Here is an 18,846-nt window from a genome sequence, read left to right as displayed (position 1 = left end):
GTTCCAGCCAATCTAAGCCTTCTGGCCGAGCTCCATGATCTCGGAGTAGTTGCTGCGGCCACCACCGTTGTAGGCGAGCAAGTTGGGGGTGTTGGCGGGGATGTCGCTAAGAGCATCGGGGGTAGCGAGCTCGATCATGGCCTTCTTGAGCTTGGCAGGGGTGATGGCAGCCATGCCGTACTCAGAGTCCGAGGCAGGCTGGAGAGAGAGGAAGTAGGTCAGGAGACCGCAGATGTGGGGCGAGGCCATCGAGGTACCAGAGATCGTGTTGATGGCAGTCTTGCTTCCGATCCAGGTCGACTGGATGCTGAGACCAGGGCCAAAGATGTCGACGCACTTGCCCCAGTTGGAGAAGTAAGCACGCGAGTCATCAAGCGCAGAGGCACCGACGGTGACAGCCTTGTCGGCGGCGGCAGGAGAGTAGTTGCAAGCATCGGCGTTGTCGTTACCGGCAGCGACGGCGAAGTGGAGACCAGCGTCGACGGCGGCGTTGACAGCCTGGTCGAGCGAGGGCGACTTGCCACCACCGAGGGACATGTTGGCGGTAGAGCCCTTGAAGCCCTTGCGCTTGCCGTCCTTGGCGAGCTTGACCTGCGCCATGTGCTGCTCAGCAGCGTACTCGACACCCTTGACGACGTCGGACATGGTGCCGGAGCCGTTGGAGCGAAGAACCTTCACGGCATAGATGTGAGCCTTCTTGGCAACACCGTACTTGTGGCCACCGACGGTGCCGGAGCAGTGGGTGCCGTGGCCGTTGCCGTCGATGTCCTGGTCGCCGCTGGGGATGGTCTTGCCCCATTTGGCGCGGCCCTCAAAGTCAACATGCTCAATGTTGGTACCAGTGTCAATGACGTACGCATCAACACCCTCACCACCCTCGGCAGCAAACAGGTACTTGTTGTAGGTGCCGAAGGAGAGCGACGGGCGGTGCGAGATACGAGCAAGACCCCAAGGGGCGTTCTTCTCGAGCTCAGGCTCCTCAGAACCGAGGGCATAGACAATGCTGTCTCTCTCGATGTACGCGACCTGAAGAGCGGCACAGGTTAGTGACTGTAGCGCATCTCCTGGGGGGGATGGCCCAGAAAGAGGGTTCAGAGGGGCGCACTTACATCAGGGTGGTTCCGGACCTGCTCGATGGTCTCCTCGTCAAAGTGACCCGAGTAGCCCAGGAAGTCGGACCCAATCTTGAAGGTGTGGCCGAGACCGCGGAAGGCGTCGACAACGCCACGCTTGCGGAGCTCGAGGCGGTCGTCCTCACGCTCGCCGTGGAGCTGCTGGACCCACGAGTGGTGCTCACCAGCGGAGGACTCGGTCACGTGGTCCTTGAAGCGGATGATGTACGAGTTGGGGATATCCTCGGCACCAGCCGAGGAGAGAATGGGGGCAGAGCCATCGTGGATGGTCTCTGTGCTGAACCACGAGGGCGCGGCCGAGGCGGCCGTGGCCAGGCTGAGGACAGTGAGGAAGCCTCTCATGATGGGCGAAGGAGGGGAGAGTCTGCCTGCGACTCTGTACTGCGAAGGAACGGGGAAAACGACGGAGCTGCTCAACAAGACACTGGGAACAAGGACGATGCGACGAAAGACGGCCGCGAGATCCTGGACGGGATAGAGATGGCGATGACGATGGGGGATGAAGCACAAGGCGTGAGAGAGGAAGGAGGAGGCAAGAGAGGATGGCGAGGCCGGAGCTGTCGAGATAAAGAGGGCGGAGGCGGGTCGCGGCGGCCCAGAGCTCAGGCCGGCGAGCGAGCAAGGGCAGCCGCGCAGCTGCTGCCTTCCCCGGGCTTTGGGGGGAGCGTGTGACGCACCTGGTTGAGGACAAGGCGCAGCCTGGCTGGTCGAGATAAGCCTGATGCAGCCTAGCGCAGGCCGCCCGTGGGGCCCGTGGTTCGATAGCTGTTTGGGGTAACAGTGCCTGCTGGCACTGGCCCTGCAACCCGGATGGCGAGGCAACGGGTCTGTCTGACTGACCGACGCATCATCATCATTGCAGCACCGGCTCCCCATCGAGCAGTGCTGACATCTACCATGGCATGTACGGCAGGACCAGCACAGCAGTCATGTAATCGTCAGCCGCGCACCATCTCACTCGGGGCGTTGCCATGCTGGAGGATGTTTGCAAAGCACGACTCGCAGCACAACTGGGGGTGGTGTGGCGGCACGACTGATGAGCCAACAGTACGATACAGTATCAGAGCCGGACGGAGTGATCCAAGCCTGCCTGCCTCTACACAGCCGCGGCGTGCTGACTCTTGACCCCGTACTGTACACACGTACCCCAAGCTGTTTCGCCATCCGCAGGCTGATAAACCCGCTCACGGTCATCATCGACAACATCCACTTTGCTGTGCATGGCAAATCCGATAAGGGATTCCCCCCCCAACATTGGAGAAGGAGTGGATGGATCAGACTCGGTGCTCCACCCAAGCCAGCGCGCAATCGAGGGTGCGGATGCTGCCATCCAAACAGGCCGGGCCATGGGGCAGGCAGGTCACAAGCCAAGCACACGACATGCGCTGGATGCCCATCTCTCCCCGCATCGCGCCTGCAGCCGCCTGCTCCTGACTTGCCAGGTACCTGAACCCTGAGTGCGTTGGCTGACGGCTTATCGCAGTGAGCCTCGTTCTCTGTGCACGCGCCGTCCACAGTGCCACTGTCGATTGCCAGTCTGCCTGCCCGCCTGCCTTGTTCTCGAGATGGTGCGAGTTGTCCGCCGATCCGGAATGGCCAGAGCTCATACAGTACACGAGCAACCAGCGAAGCCGAGCCGAGCCAGGCCAGGAGATCCCCTGTCCCAGTCGAGTCCGGGGCGAGACATGAATGACACAATCACTCTCTCTCAAGCCAGCCCAGGCCCACCAGGCCTCTGTGCGCTCAACTGGCCCGGGGGTCCGCCAAGCTCGCTGGCTGCGGAGACTGGTCAACGAGCGCGCGGCCTCTTTGCCTGGCGAGCACTCACACTCACACACCCCACGCCGTTCCTGGCTGCCAGGTGTGCCTTGCCTTGTGGTGGCGCGCTCCACCACCAGCCTCGCTAGCCTCGGGCGATTGGCTCCCAGTGCTTGAAGCTATCAGAGACCCGACTCTAGGCAAAGGTCCCAGTGCGCGCATCCCGCGCTCCGAAATTCGGTCACCTGCTGCCTTCCTCACTGCCCCTGTTTGCGACCGTCCGTCTTGTCCACGTGCCTGTCGCTGTCCCTGCCCCCAGAGCCTTGGCCAGTGAGCCGCACCGTCATCAGCACGGTCATGAGACTGGTGATCCAAGATACCGACAGTCATCTTTTAATACATAGGCGGCCCCGGCGATAGTCATCGACATCCAGTGTGAGACATGCTGAGCCCGAGCTCTCAACGCAGACATGGGGAGTCATGACGGACGGCAACCAAGCAACGTCCAGGGCTGGGTTGGAATCCCCCAGCCACGTCCGGGAAACGGGATGTTCCTCTGTCCAGCACTAGCCATGTACGGAGTCCAGTGCAGCCGCCCGTGCCTGGATGCCCGCTGCAAAGCAGCCGCACGCCCTGCTTGCAGCAACAATATGAACGTGCTCGTTATTGTTTGGAGCAGAAACCCCATATTCACTCTCACATGGAAAGCCGAAACATATACTGGTCCTTCGACTCCTGCAGGCACTGAGGGCTTTCGTGATCGCCTTTCCGCCGCCACAGCTGGCAACGGCTCTGGAGCTAGCCTTCAAATATACACCACACACGACTCGGCACCGTGCTCAAGCGCGCGTCTCCTGTGCAGCCACTTGCACGGGCACAACTTGATAAGGGACGACGCACCAGCCACTAAACTACCTGGCCAACCACCCTTCCTCGTGAAACCTGACTCTTGCGCTCTTCGTCCTCGAGACGACCGAGTCAGTCAGTGAGTTACGTAATACCGTCCTTAATCGTGAATGACTGGCTCTGTTCACCAATCAGTCGTATAACTCTTTGTGTCCATTATGTCACTGTTCTTGGAGTCAGTTACTCGCGAAAGGTTAATCTATCTGCCATTGTTGAACCACAGACACGCACCGTACACGTGCCATATTGCCGAAAGAAAGCAGGCAGGCGATTCTCTGTGTTACACAGTCACAACGGCTACGATTTAGACCACGAGCGGCCCAATATTGCCAGTCGTACATGTGCACAGTAGATTTCGTGAGGACGTGGAGAAACGTGATGTTGCTTTTTTATTTACTCTTCAACTCTCGTTCTCGTCCTCGTTGTAATACAAGGCTGTCATCCTTGCCGATACATGACCCATTTCTGTCCGGTACAGAATCGGACGACGAGGCCAATGATTCCATCCATCATAACCCACAATTCCTGCACACACGAAAGTTGCACCCCCCGTCTACTGGGACTTTTTGCTCTCTGACGCGCTGCCGCTGTTCACGGGCTTGCTATACAGCCAGATGCCGCAGAAGGCAACCCAGCCGGTAGTCGTGGCGAGGATGCCGGCGAGCCAGGGCCAGGCGCCCGAGATGACGAAGCTGCGAGGCCACTCGTCATGGGCAAAGTGGCGGACAGAGACGGTGTTCTTCTCCTCGACGTTACTGAGGAACGGCCGCTTGTAGTTGATTAGGAAGTTGAAGATGCCGTGCTGGTCAGGCAGCTTGAAGGACGTGCTGTAGGTCGTGCTCGACTCGTCCGAGGCGCTGACGTTCAGGTTCAGGCGGTGGAACGCGGACAGCATGCTGAACTCGAGCTGCAGCTCGTCCGATTCCGGGAGAGTGAAAGGCGTCCACTTGTCCCACGAGTACTCGGACAGAGAGATCGAATACGTCTGGCGACGAGGAAAGTATCATGTTAGAACTGGTGGCCTTTTGGCTCTGCTACTTGATGCCCTCTCAGAGTATAAGGACTTACCACATCGTTCTTGATCCTGTAAATCTTGGGGTTGCTGGCGTTGCTGGCGCCTGCCTCATCGAGGTGGTGCTCGATCGAGTTGACGCGCAGGACTCCAATCTCGTTGAAGGCCCATCCGGAGACGAGCTTGGCAAACTCCTGATTGAGGGTCTTGACGCTGCTCTTCTCGCCGGCCTTCTTGACCTTGGCATCGAACCACTTGTCGGTCAGCGACTCGGCAGAGCCAATGACGGCGAAGCGAGCCGAGTTGCGGGCCTGGAAAGTAGTGACCAGAGACAATTGTTGGCCGCTAGCGAAGAGGTCTTCGACAACCTCGCTCTCCTCCTTAGGGTTGTAGCTGTAGGCTGTCGAAGGAGCACGTAGGATGGGAGCGAGCAAAGCTCCCGAGCCAAGGGTCTGGCCGACGGTGTTGGGGAACGCGATGAGCTCGCCGTTGGGTGCGGCCGGGCTAAAGAGATCCTTGACTCCGGCGCGTGACGATCCGGGGGCGGGCAGGAGCAAAACTTCGTGCTGCTCCGCGGCGGAGGTGCTGTCGTAGTTGAAGTGGTCGACAACGAGACCGGTGCGCTCGGCTGGGAGACTGATGTCAAGCTCGTTGAGTAGGGAGACTACCGATGTCGACGCAGGTGTAGAGGAAGTGAGTGCGACGAGGATATTGCCCTTCGCGTTCATGAACTGAGAGAGGGCGTTGGGTGTAAGGTTGGGACCGAGGCCTACGGAGAAGCATCGGTTAGAACAGCTGCCTCAAAGAAGTCGAATCCCAGAATTGTACATACCCTTCGACTTGGTCGGCAACAGCAAGATGTGGTCGTACGACTTCTCGCCGAGGTGGAACAAGCTGAGACCCTCGCTCTTTGGGCTCTCGTATACGATATCAAACCCGCGACCTGGTAGACGTGTTAGTCAGGTCGAGAATCAAGGTCGCTGGCATCCACGGCTGCACATACCCTCGAGGTCGGCCAGGAACTTGGAGTAAGCGGCCTTCTCTGCGGCGTCCTCGAGGATGACCAGTAGTCTGTCGCCGCTGAAGCTGGCCGCATTGGCGACGGCTGCAAGCAGCACAGCTGCCAGAGAGAGGAAGGACCTCATGATGGTGTTGCGCGTCTTCGTTCTCCGTTCAGTCCGAGTCCAATTGGCGTTGCCGTGTAGAGTGTGGATGGCGGCTCTGGGACGGGGGCAGGCTCAATTGCGAAGATGCGCGCTCCGGGCGAGTCGCAAAATGGGCGAATTGAGAAGGACCGCTTTGACACGTTGGAAGTCGCCGCACGTGTGTGATTGGAGTTGTCGCTGTGATCACCAGCGGGATACTTGTCTAAAGCAAGTTGTCTCGACTGTCTCAAAAGTTCCAGGGTCTTCTCGTGGCAGGTACCTTCCCGCAGCAGCCAGGTGGCGCTGTACCTGGAGCTCGACCTCTGAGCTACACAAGCTCCCCAGCGCTGTTCTGGCCAGTCTGTCATAAGCTCCGGTCGTTACGTGGACCACCCCACCAGGCTTGCACAGGCAGCTTACCTAATGTCCTCACTCTTGGCCCAGTCAGTCAAAGCCAACCAACTACGAAGACAGGTGCCTGTGGGGCTGGCAGCTGCCGGGTCTTGGGATTCGCAGTGGAGCCACCCCAGCCAACAACGGAGCTTCAATTACGCTCAGGCGGCGACAGCATCAGAGAATTGACCATAGGCCCGCGACCCCGACGACGACGAAGAACAGTCCTGGCAATTGGCGTGCCGCGACACCACACACACGTACGAGTAACCCAACACAAGAATCAGTCTGCTCACGACACACACACGATTACTAATTGCCGGCAGCGAAGAACAGCCACATCCATTCCCCTTCGGGACTCGATACAATAATAACCACCACCAGCCTCATCATCAACCAAACCCACCATGCCGATTGCGCCCAAGGCCGCACCTCTCTTCTGGGCCGGGCCCCTCCGGTACCTGCGCTGGTCTGCCCGCGAGAAGCCTGCGTACTTCTGGTCCGTCGTCGCCGGCTCCCTGGGCCCCATCATGCTCGTCACGGTCCCTCCCGTGCGCAAGATGCTGGGCTACGAGAAGCGCGAGTTCATCCCCATGACATATCCGAGTACGTACACATGCTGGTTCGCTGTTCTTCGGTCTGGCGCCGGGTCCATTCGAGTGGGAGGACGCATGAGGCGGCGGCGGTTTCTCTGCCATGACGTTTCCCGGGGGACCTGCGCTCGTGGGGTTTCTGGTGGTGGACTACAGTTGCCAGCCCACCACACAAGCATTATCCGGCGCTTGAAGCAGGAACCGCAGGCCTCATGGGTGCACAACGGGCGCATAATGAACGGACAGGCGACTATCCCACCTTGGAATGACAAACAAGCTGACCACGCATGCAATTCTAGTACCAACCGGCCCCAGAAAGCAGCTGAGCGGCTATGACGATTAAGTATATTATATCGAAATGCGAGAACACAAAGGAGAGTCATGTTCGGCCTGATGCTCCTCTTTTTCAGGGACAGCAGTAGCAACACACGTTCAACCATCCGAAGTTAAGGGTGGTATTGAGCTCGAAAGAGGACTTGACGTTTATGAACCTTGGAATCTTTTGTACATAATCTCACGAGGCAAATCAACGCAAGCTTCTCTCTTCCATGCACGAATGTTTTTCACTTGATTGATTTTTGCAAGTGCGCGACTCGTCAGGGAGACCTCGGGGTCGTTGGTTCTGTGTTATCTATATGTGGTACTTCAGCCCTCCGGCGTTGGCTCGACACTCCGTCTCAAACGGCGCATCATGATCTCGACGCGCTCAGCATCGCCGTCGTGGACGATCTCGACCACTTGTCCGTGAATCGCAAGCACGCTACCTCTCTCTTTGGATCAAGGTCCACTCGTACTAGAGATGCTTCTGTTAGTCTTGCATTCTACCGTCAGAGACTCTTGCGCGAGGCTCAAAGAGATCACTTACCACTCGGCCATCATCATCGCCAGTGTACACCATCTGGGGCATCGGCGTTATGCAGGTGATTGCTGCTTCCGTGTTGGCACCCGTCTCGCTTCTCACGTCGGCATGATCGAGTCTTCGGACAAGCTCCAGTACCCACTTGCCCGATTGCGTGGTTACTCGTTTCCAAATATTGACACGGCCACGCTTGTGTCCTGTAAATACGAGGAAGTTCTGGAGCCACTCGTTTCCAGACCCTTCATAGAATGCGCAAGAGTGTACGTAGTCATCATGCTCGCTGCAGACATTCTGATCCAACAACAAGTCGCCATTGAGGGTGTACATGAGAACATTCGATCCCGAGCACAGTAGTATCTCCCCAGAGACGTCGTTAATCTGAGCACACTCGACTGTCCTCGTGGTCGGCAGCTTGCGGATGAAGTCCAGACGATTCAGATCCCACAGGAAAGCTTGTCCGTCCAGGGAAACCGTCAGCAGGGTGCTGAAAGCCTTTGAGACGGCAATAGTCGTCACGGGCGTCTTGTGGCCAGTTAGAGCCGCCCGCTGCAGCAGATCGATCGGCTTCCCCGGAAGTGTCTGGATGTCATGCACAAGGATGACGCAATCCTCCCCGGCCGTTATCAGTGTCTTGGATCCAGCTACTGTGACGCAGGAAATTTGCCCGATGTGTAGGTTCTCGTTCACTCCGGCGCTGCGGCGGTTCTCATTGAAGAAGAATCGAATGCTGTTATCAGCAAACCCCCATTCCAGGTATTTGTCGTACAAAGGTGGCAGGTTGAGCCGGAATGGAGACGAGCAGATCAGTCGGTCGTATTTCTTGGAGAACTCCAGCATCGCTACACGCTCTCGACTCTCAAGTACCGGATGAGGCATGCGGGCGAGGAATTCGCTGGCTACGTCCAGACGTTTGGTAGGAAATGCAATGTGCTCTCGTGGTGGATGCGCTTTTGTGAAGACCTGATGTGGCGTCTGGCCGAAATTGTGGATGATGCTTGTGGTTGCATGCCTCTCGTCGGTATCGGTAATGTTGTCGAGATCCTTGGCTCCGTAGTAGGAGAGATGGTGGAAGACATTCAAGTTCTCCACAGCCAGTTCACCCAGTTGCTTATACCCAAAGATGAGATCTATCCAAGAATGAAGGTGCTGGCTGACGTACGGGGATTCCAGGGCTTCGCGGTGTTTGGCAATGAAGATCTTGGGGTCGCCCTTCGCCCACGGGGGTAATTCGACGTGGTCGACACGCCCGCGCGAGCCTTGCCGCTCGCCAAAGTTGTACTCGTTGACGTTCCTAAGGAAATCCGGCAGGCAGAAAAACTCGGGAATCAGCTCGCGGACATCTGAGCCATTGTCTTGCGCTGCAGAGCGCCACGAGCCTTCGATCGAGAAGAAAAGGCGATCCGCGTGATCGAATGATCCGCCCTGCAGTAGTATGTACGATTGAACGAATGGCGGAAGACGGATGAGGTACGATGCGACAATCATGGCCGACGAGTAGTGAGTGCCGTAGTGGAACGGCGTCTCGCCAATCTCGGCAAGACTGTTATACCGCGAGGTGTAATCTGCCTGTCGTCTGGCGGTCTGGGCGCCCATCGGCTTTGATAGATCACGGAACGTCGCTGGGTTGCTGAGATCGAGCTCCTCGCTTGTGTAGTCTGCCAGGATCCACGGGAAGACAGGGTACTGTGTTAAGTCGTTGAAAGTGCGGCCGGCCATTGTGTTCACAAGCATGAGGTAGTGGAAGTTGGAGATCTCTCCACGCTGCCAACGACGCATCACCGGTGTCCATGGGCTCTGGTTGAAGATGCTGCCAAACTTGGATCCTAGAGACTGCGGTGCATCGTCAACGACCTTGAGTGATTCCAATCTCCACGCATCCTCAGGATTCGGAAGCAGGTTCGCGCCCGCAGTATGAGGGGTCTTTGCACTCAGTTTGGCAAACATCTCGTCCCGCATACTGGCGTTGCGAGCTGTCAAAAGGTAGCTGCGGCCATCCGTGAAGAAGATCTCGACGGCGACATCTCTGAAGAGAAATCGCCGCTTGGACAGGCTGACCACGTCATGCCAATGCCAGCTTCTCGAATCCTGGGTCGAGCTCGCTGACCGTCGTTCGCTGGCCTTCGCACCCGTGACTATCTGCGAGTAGGGATCGCGTTCCTCAGGCGGCGCTTCCCAGACATTAACAATCTCGCCGTCAGCGCACTGGAAGAAATTGTCCATCAAATACAGCTCAGTCTTCCCAATAAGCAGGATACCCTCGCACGCCTCTAGACCAATGATCCGAGAAGTGTTGTAGACATGCTGTACCACATCGCCATGAGCCAGGCGACGCATGACTCTTCTGTTCTTGTCCTCAAATCCATCTTCGGCTTCGTTGGGATCGTTCGGGTCGTCAATGAGCTCGAAATCATCCTCAGGGGCCACCCCTGGCTCTCGTGCGACATCGCCTGGCTTGGACTGGCCTATGCCTGAAGATTCCGAGGTGTGCCATCGTTGCCCATGGAGTTGGGATGCGCTGAAGCGGGCGACGGGCCAACCGAGCCGATAGATTTGATCAGTGGCACAGAAGTGTTGAGTTTGAGGGCCGATGCAGGGGCCTGGTCTGTCGTTCTTCGCTTTGGTTGGTAAGACTGGTCATTGGGAGATGCCAGGTCCGGGAGGAGCCGCAACCGCATCCTGTTTCGGCCCTCGGTTCTGTCCAGTTTCCACTTGCGTGCTCCGCCATCATGCAACACTGCGCCTGGCCGCTTGAGGTCTCGTTCCATCTTGCCAAACTGAGCAGTGTAGTATATGGTGTCGTCTTGCTGGTCCTGCAGAAAACGCTGGTGTTTGAAGTGCTCGGAGCTATAAATGGATTTCATCCATGCCGAATTGGCCATGTCGTGCCTCAGCATGATATTCTCCCATCCTCGGGCCTCGAGATGCCAGCGCCTCAGCACGTCACGACGCTTGGAGAGTCTGGATCGCGCGGTATCCTTAGTGCGTTGGTTCTCCGCGCCCACGAAGTCTTCCCAAGCCTTTGATATGCCAGTGAAGAAAAGCACATCAAGTGATGGGCGGTTCTGCCCCGCCCACTCCATGAATGCGTCATTATCGAGCTCGGTGAGTTTCTGGAAGTCCTTTGTGAGCTGGAGCTGGTCAGAATTCATTAGAAGGCGGAACAATGATGTGCAGTCGTCCGGCTTCTGCACAAGCATGATCCTCCAGACATTGATGGCAGCTATTTTGACTTGCTCCCTCTCGTCAATGAGCTTGGTGTAGAGCTGGTACCAGAAGAGCTTCATGTAATCGTCATCGACAGTGAGCGTCTCGAGAACTACTGGTAACCAGTAGAGAACTTTATCCATCGAATAGTTTGCGGCCAGTTCCGACACGTGCGTCTCATCGACTTCAGAGAGTCGCAGCAGCACCAATTTGAGGAAAGAAGCCCGGATTGTAGATACAGCCTGGCTGCAGAGCCTCACCGTCTTCTGTTTCGATACCTCTGGTTTCTGCAGATGTTCGAGCAGCATGCCTGCAAACTCCAACATGGCCTCGGTCCCATTCATGAACCACCCTTCGAATATGGCTTCGACCATGTGAAGGCTGAAGCGCGCCATGTTTGTCAGGACCCTTGGTTCGCTGAGGACTTTCCAGTCAAACTTGATGCTGGTAGATAAATGACTGATCGTATTTCTTAGGATGTATGACGAGAAGTATGCGTGGTGTTCCTGGAACCCTGGTGGTGTTTTGAGGAAGAGACCGAAGCCGGGAAACTCCTTGCGGACTAGAAGCTGATCGATGAAGACGTTGATAACGAGCTCTGAGATCCCTTCCAGCGCGGCGTGCGTGTGGTTTTGCACCGAGATCTTCTTTTTGGGGGACATGATGTGATTGATTCTCGCAGAGCTCGGCTGTGCCGGTTCTCCAGCGGTCAGGAGGATGTACGATGATGCCTTGCGTAGCTGCGATCCTCGCTGGACCGTCGAAGGCGCGACTTTAGCAGGCTCTGGCGTGGCAGTCCTGATCACCGGCCGGGCTGAGGCTGAGCTCCCAACCGGTCTTATTATCACGTCATTACCTTCAAAGGTGAGGGCAGAGTCGCCTGAGCTGAGCTCAGTCTCTGGGCTGACTGGATCCGAGTTGACCAGAACGGGGTATAATGCTGCCAGCAGCAGCCGGACGTAGTCCGACGATAAGGCAAAATCTCGGAAGTCAACAGATCGCGTGTAAAGATCAGTGGTGAAGCGAATGACAGTCTGTAGAATGGCAGAATCGCCATCAAGTCGGTCTACAGCGAGGCGAGCCAGATCTGCGCGCGGAAAGCTGTCAGCAACATGCCCGGGGAGCCTCTTCCACGCAATATGTGATTTGCACTTACTTGGAACATCCACATCGCGCTGGTAGGACATAGACCGAGCATGAGGTCTTGTGACCGGTCTCGTCTGGGATTTAGCAGATGGCACTGGAGATGGCGATTCCGGGTCATCTTGATTCCGCAAGATGTCCTTGAGGCCGGCTTCTAGCATCCCGGTAATAATGGGCAGTGCTTCAGGATACATGACTTTGCAGTTCCCAAAACACTCGATCAACGTGAAGAAGTCGAAGTTCTTCTCGAAATCAACTTCTGCAACATCGTACCCAAATAGTAGACTGAAGCATATCGGCCACAGCGCGGGTATATTCCACCAACGTTTCAGCCGGTGTGCCATGATGCAGAAGCCACCGGTCTTACCGGCAAACTTGCTAATGTAGCTTGAGCCGTGAACCACGAGCAGTCGCGCGAGGATTTTGCTGCCGTGCACGACAATCTCGGCATCATCCTCCGTCAGGAGATAGAGCAACCACTGCACCATCATCAGTCTTGAGCCGCTATGTAGTGGCTGTGAATCAAGTACCTTGTTTGTGACTGTCTTGGCAAATTTCCGAATAATCGCGTCGTTGCCCTTCTCGCACAAGAGCTGGCAGTACATTTCCAAAATTCGAATGCCAATTTGACGGCGATTCAACAAGGCGACGGTAACCTGGGTACCACCGTTGATCTCGAGGGTCGGTCTCCGAATCACAGTCGTCGGGGTCAAAGTACCGGCGGGCGTTCCCGGTTTGGGTGTCCGCGGCAACGATCGTGACGGTGTGTGGAATGCGTATGTGATGAACAAAGCAATGGTCCGGTGCACCTCTGTGTTATAGCCACATCTCACAAGACTCTCTATGGCGCCCATGAAATACTGCACCACGTTTTCGGGTAATGGTTCAGACTTGATCGCATCGAGCAGTCTCTTAACAATGCCTGCAGCGGTTGTCAGTATCGAGTGCGCACAGGGTTCTCTGCACATTGTACTTACGCATTCTGAGCAGTCTCCGGTTGTTGTATTGGTGGTACTTGCTCCGAACGGCAAAGGACACAAACTGCTTATAGTAAAGTTCCTGGATGATGGGCGTGCACTTCCTCCAGCCATCAAAGTCCACGAGCAAGATCCGGTAGGCCAAGGGATTGATGATGACTGAATCCAGAGGGTCGCGATGTTTGTATCCAACAAAGTCCAGCACGAGACTTAGCAGACGGAAACACAACTTGTCTCTCTCATCGTTCTCGAGCTCCAGGCGCGAAGTTGCGAGGTTGCTACTTGGTGTTGTAAACCCGAGTTTGGTCCGCAGCAGAAGGGCCAAGATTTGATAGCCGCCAGCGCTTTCCATCGCCTCGCTATTCCTCCAGCTGGAGTTGATACATTTGAAGACCATCTCCACGGCTTGAAGCAGTGCGTCAACCGTGTCAGCTCTGTCTATGAGCTTCAGCGCCAACGGGGTGAAACCAGCCAGTCGCCACAGTGCATCATCAAACAAATGTGGCGTGACAACAATGGGATTTCCCGCTAGGATGGCGACACCAGCCGACCGGACAAGAGCGTCATTGATGGAGGGCAGTGCAGCGTTGATGGCAACTCCAGTACCAGCCTTGAGTACCATCTGCGTCAGAGTGTGCGCAGGTCCCCGTGACAGAGCTCGGAAAAGCTGCGAGTCGCCAAAGCCACGAGTCTCTCGAAATATCGATGAAGGCATGACGCTCAGCATTATCCGCTGCTCCGGAATGAGGTAGGCAGCTTTCTGACGAATTACTCGCATGATGTCTGATTCCGCTTCTTTACCCGTGCTCAACAGCTCGTTCTGAAGGCCCAGAGCAGCGGAAGCCTTGTATGTCTGGAACGCCCCTAGACAATCCTGAAAGTTTCCTTGATAGCCCGGCCCAAGGCGGCTTGGCACGGACAGGAACTCGTCACTCAATACGTCCTCAAAGACGTGGGCGCTTGCGAGCGACCATTTCGACTTGACCAGGCCGGGACCCACGACCGCAGACAGGTCCTTTGGCGTTCCTAGAAAAGCTTGGACGGGCATTGTCTTATTGCTACTCGACCCGAAGGAGGCGAAACTTTCCGTGCTGTTGTTGGCCAATGGTGGTTGAGATGGGTAGGCTGCCTTTAGCTGTTCCACAAACTCGCCGTTAACATATAAGGCAGCCTTGCTCGCGACAAGGGCTTTCGGCCGCCTGTGGACAATGCCAACGTGATACCATTTATTCTCCTTGAACGTGAACGACTTGAAACGAACACTTGGACGACTTGACCGGACTGAGGTCTGTAGAATAAAATTGTGCGTGTCCTTCTCGAGGTATGCAAGCAGAAAGCAAGACTGGGTTGAATCGAACACGCCAAACAGCGTGGTATGGCAGCTTGGATCAAACTTGTCAACTCGAAACCATGCTGTAAACGTGTACCCAGCGGACTGCTGAGGTGGGAAAGTTCGTCCCAGGCTCGGAAGCTCTATAGACGAATGGCCATGGAGAGACAGGTCGAATTGGATGAAAGGTGGATCCGTGTAACGATCCGTCATTTCTAGGCAGAAGTCGGATGAGCGCGGTGATGAGTTGAGTATAAGCTTTTGTGCATCAGCCAGGTTGTTGAAGCCACAAGACATGAGACTGCGGCACAGATCGAGGATGACCTTGCTTTCAGGTGCTGTGAAATATGTGTCGTCGCTGAAGGCGAACTTGAGCAGTCTTGACAGAACGCCGGCCTCGTGCACGCGATGGAGGTTGTATTCCGAAACATCGATGATGGCTGCGATGAATTTGAGGACAAAGAGCGAAGTAATGCTCTCCTGCCCACTAGAGCCGCGCGGCATGGACTCCCAAAAGTCCATGATCATAGTTATGACCTCAGGGTTCTGCAAAGTGGCACTCTGACCAATCACTTTGGCAACGGCGACTTCGATCGCCTTGACCTGCTCATCTTGCATGGCACCATCATCACTAGCGTCGTCGTCGTCGTCGTCGGGGTCATTCTGGCTGGCCAAAGACGCGTCCCGGCGCAGTGGCGCGCCAGAGAGGGCGATCTCGCAACAAACCTCGTCCACAGCGGAATTGTTGAGGGCGAAGGCCAGCAGCTTCCCAAACAGTTGGCTAACGGTCCAGGTATCTGAGTCGCTTCCGCCAAGGCCAATGCTCGCAATTGTCTGCTCCAAAGCCTCCCATCCTCCGCCCTCGACCCGGGTCCGGAAGTACCGTCGATTTCCCGGATGGTTACGAAAAGAAGCTGCGAGGAGACTCAGAGTAGTCTCAAGAAATGTGAAGAAGGCCTCCCTGTCTTCCTGGCTGCGTAGGCTCGGGTTATAGAAGCCAGAGAACGCTCTCAGCGTGTCGAACAGCCGCTGAAAGCCATGCAGGTGCCTGAAGTCGTCCTGCACAGGGCTCGGCGGGTCGAATGCTGCAAGGTGTAGTTGTACGCGGGCAAGCTGTTTGGCTAGCCGAGCCGTATCTGGGAAGCCATTTTCGCCAGGGACTGCCGCGGCGGCGACGTCATCGAGGAGCCTCTGGAAGACTTCAGTCGCCTTCGAGATCGACAATGGTGTAGAAGCAGAGGTCGACGAGCGATATCTACTCGGGCGGGTCGACATTGTCGTCAGGTGGCTAGGATTGCAGTGGCAGTCCAGTGAAGTGCGTATCGAGTCCCCGCATGATATCGTGCGCCGGGAATGCTGGCTCACGCGGCGCGGACTTGCGAGCTTAGTCGGCAGAAGCACATTGGGCGTTGTTTGTATGTTGACCGGTGCTGAGCAAAGCTTCTGGAAGCGGCAATACAGGAGACAGCCGTATCGCTGGGAAAGTGGTCGGGGCTCAGTGGTCGGATCAGGAAAACAGCATGCGGCTGTATCAACTTGGCGATCGCCCTTAAGCAAGAGGTGGTCGCGGAGGCGCACTTGTAGAATTTCGTACAACAGGACAGGTGGGCGACTTGAGGAGCCGCGCTGACGCTTTCGAAGTAAGCGCGCTGTTGTACAGGTAAAGACCAGGTTGCTGACAGTGACCGATCCGGACTCGCAACCGGGCGTCGACTCGAATGCTGTCAGCTCTGGACTCGACCCTTTAGTTCGTGGGTTGAAACGCAACAGCACCGTTTGGCCTCTCAGGATAACGCAGGCGGCTGCACAGCCCCACCAAGCTCAGCTGGTCCCCACCTTCCCCACTGTGCCGGTGCTGGACATAGGTACCCATAAGTAGGTAGTTCCAGCAGGCGCGGGGAGCCAAAAATACATTGAAACAAGAGCACCCCAAGTTGATTCAGGTTCATTGCAGGCGACGCGCACGTGCTTCCGTTCCTTGAGGTACTTTACACAAGTGAACTTATGTACGTATGCTGGCGGTCTTCACAATTTGTAAGCAAACAGGGAGTAGAAAAACTAGAAACACAGCGCAGCGTACTTATTGATGCTCTATTAGACCTTGACTGTTGCGCGAACAATGGGATTTGCTAATGTTTCCAACGCGAAGAGTTAGTCACGGTCTGACTTATCAACCTCGGACTCTTTGCTCGCCTACCAAGGCATTCACATTTGTCCTCACCTATTTCGCACGCGATCATCTAGTGCCAATGCTGGCTGTCCGGCCATCGTGGGCCAATTGTCAATACAACTCGAATAGCAGCCTTGGAAGGAACAGAGGAGGGTATTGCCAGATCAGCATCTGTTACTGATATATCATTTCCTAAGCCTCGGCAATGACATCAGGTTGTGTAAGCAACATGCCGGGCGCTTGGTCTAGGGGTATGATTTTCGCTTCGCATTCGCGGTTCGCCCGTGATACGCTTGTGAAAGGTCGTGGGTTCAATTCCCACAGCGTCCACATACGACTTGATTTTTTGCGGCTTTCTACGCCTGGTTGGCGATGGCTTTCTTTTTATTTTGCACTATTCGTCACAGACGCTATGTTTTTCGTTGTGAAGCTAGCTTGGGAAAGAGGTGATGGTAGCATAGGCATTTTACGATTGCTATGGCTTTGTGGTTCGACCTATTAGCTTCCATACTGTGCGACCTGCATTGCATTTTCCTGCGTCATGATCTCATTTTTATGGAACTTTTGGTCTGGTGTCTGAGTTTGGCAGAGGGCTTGCTGCCAGACGTTTTGCAAGTTCAGATTTTACGAGGAAATTTGAGCGAAGAGACAGGTTCAAGGTCGTCCTCTGCCAGTCGTGTACCCATCTCGTGATATCCAAGTTTCACACGACGACCGTGTACTTAACTTGAGTAAATTTAATTTTCCCCGCTCACATTAGAGAGTAACGTTTGAGATACAAGTTCGCCGTCATTACCTGAGGAATAGCTCAAATGGTGTGGTCGGCTCGAGTAACCATTGACATAGATGGTGAGCATCGATTGATTGAAGGTAGGATTGAAGGCGAGGCTCACCCAGCCTTGACGAGCATGTGCAAATTATCTAAAAATCAACAGCCAATAATGGCCCGAGGTCAATAGTATCGTTCAGGAAGAATAGATCCAACCCCATGGCCGCGCGCGGCCATCACTGCATGTCCTGCTTGGACTCTGTGCTTCCAAAGAGACATATTTCCTATTGCGCGCTGCTTCCCTGAATGGACTACACTACACTTTATGTACAGACGATGCCCTCAGATTAGCTCTCAGGTTCTCACTAGCAACCATTCCCGAGTCTCTCGACCGTTCAGGCTGCTTGCAAATTTGGCTTTTTGGATACTTGGTCATCACCGGGCGTGAGCGGCTGGTCTGCCACAAGGGCAGAACACAAACCGAGACAAATTAGAAAGAAAGAAACGAGAGAGGTTTGCCCGGAAGGACTCCCGCTCCCACTTGAGTGAGAGAGCAACCGGGTACCCAAAGAGCTCCTGTACCTCCAGCGCGCACAAACGATATGTCCCGTTCGTGGGGACATCGCCACAGTTCCGATTGAAAACTATATGAAATGCCCGCATCGAGACGTCCGAAGACATGCTCTCGGGGAAAAGATGAATGTGTCGTCTTTACCGCGGTTTGGCGAGAATTCGCCGGATGCACCCATGAACGGGGACGTCGAGCAGACCGGGTGGTGCTCCCTGGAAGCCCAGCTGCTCCAGGATGACGGGACCATCTCTCGTCTCTTCCACGCTCAGATTTCCGTTCTTGTTGTGTTTGCTGTCATTCGCCATAAAGCATGGTGTGTACCAATGGCTCCGTTTAGCTCTTGAAACGTTGTCTTCATCGCGTGGACTGTGTTAGGCTGACGCAAAAGGAACTTTCCATGCATTTGTAGGGAAAATTGCTGAGTCGCGACGATATCCACAGGTAGCTGTCAAATGCGTTGCTGTGAATCCAAGAGCAGCCCAGTAGGCGCCCTCCAGTCTGTGGACAATGTCCCCTACCTTGAGTCGTTGTCGAGCCACATTGCAGCTTGTTGCGGCATGGTCATTGCTTCCTTACCTTGGGAATGGCATGCTTGAGTCGAACAAGACGTCCGGCCCTGGCAGGTTGCCTGCAGGCTGCGGGCTGCGATTCGTAAATGTGTTCGCTCAGGCAAATCGGCCTCTGGCCCAGAAACCCATCGGTCCCGTCTTGGCCGCACGTGCCTGGAACGCGCAAAACAATGTATTTCATGGTCGGAAATGGGAGTTGGCAAGTTGCAGTTTGTGCCTGGGTCGCGTGCACTGCATGCTTAAGATGCATGGGCGCGTCGGAGTACAGTAGTTGGGCCTTGGACGGACCACCTGCATCTCTGGCGGCCCCACCT

The 18,846-nt window shown here is 55.7% G+C and overlaps 4 protein-coding genes and 1 non-coding gene across 5 annotated transcripts; 2 read left to right on the top strand and 3 right to left on the bottom strand.

The window, feature by feature from the left end:
- Positions 1 to 12: 12 nt before the first annotated feature.
- B0I36DRAFT_237280 (serine protease) lies at positions 13 to 1,475 on the bottom strand (the record flags this gene model as incomplete). The annotated part of the gene is made up of 2 exons (XM_046149526.1): positions 13 to 1,026; positions 1,110 to 1,475. The coding sequence occupies 2 exons, from the start codon at positions 1,473 to 1,475 to the stop codon at positions 13 to 15; spliced, it is 1,380 nt and encodes a 459-aa protein (XP_046016733.1).
- Positions 1,476 to 3,973: 2,498 nt separating this feature from the next.
- B0I36DRAFT_68561 (dolichyl-diphosphooligosaccharide-protein glycosyltransferase 48kD subunit) lies at positions 3,974 to 6,236 on the bottom strand. Its single transcript, XM_046163209.1, has 4 exons — positions 5,813 to 6,236; positions 5,642 to 5,752; positions 4,866 to 5,578; positions 3,974 to 4,782 (listed from the first exon to the last, which is right to left on the bottom strand). Exons 1-4 carry the CDS (start codon positions 5,952 to 5,954, stop codon positions 4,351 to 4,353), a joined length of 1,398 nt encoding a protein of 465 aa, XP_046016732.1. The 5' UTR covers positions 5,955 to 6,236; the 3' UTR covers positions 3,974 to 4,350.
- A 277-nt stretch (positions 6,237 to 6,513) lies between these two features.
- Positions 6,514 to 7,495, top strand: B0I36DRAFT_314429 (NADH-ubiquinone oxidoreductase 9.5 kDa subunit). Its single transcript, XM_046152760.1, has 2 exons — positions 6,514 to 6,953; positions 7,240 to 7,495. The coding sequence occupies exons 1-2, from the start codon at positions 6,755 to 6,757 to the stop codon at positions 7,281 to 7,283; spliced, it is 243 nt and encodes an 80-aa protein (XP_046016731.1). The 5' UTR covers positions 6,514 to 6,754; the 3' UTR covers positions 7,284 to 7,495.
- B0I36DRAFT_314425 (WD repeat and FYVE domain-containing protein) lies at positions 7,496 to 14,772 on the bottom strand. Its single transcript, XM_046152759.1, is given in 15 exon segments — positions 7,496 to 7,733; positions 7,806 to 7,889; positions 7,902 to 7,928; positions 7,938 to 7,940; positions 7,962 to 8,075; positions 8,088 to 8,156; positions 8,169 to 8,378; positions 8,394 to 8,654; positions 8,664 to 8,695; positions 8,708 to 8,949; positions 8,959 to 10,256; positions 10,337 to 12,090; positions 12,160 to 12,625; positions 12,677 to 13,068; positions 13,124 to 14,772. Coding segments are annotated over 15 exon segments (6,612 nt in total). The 5' UTR covers positions 14,751 to 14,772; the 3' UTR covers positions 7,496 to 7,700.
- Positions 14,773 to 16,857: 2,085 nt separating this feature from the next.
- On the top strand, positions 16,858 to 16,953 carry B0I36DRAFT_t45. The gene has a single exon. It is a non-coding gene; the product is annotated as a tRNA-Ala (tRNA).
- Positions 16,954 to 18,846: the final 1,893 nt, after the last annotated feature.

This window comes from Microdochium trichocladiopsis, assembly GCF_020744255.1.
Source record: "Microdochium trichocladiopsis strain MPI-CAGE-CH-0230 chromosome Unknown B0I36scaffold_2, whole genome shotgun sequence".
Taxonomy (NCBI): Eukaryota; Fungi; Ascomycota; class Sordariomycetes; order Xylariales; family Microdochiaceae; genus Microdochium; species Microdochium trichocladiopsis.
This window is presented reverse-complemented; position numbering and strand designations above follow the sequence as displayed.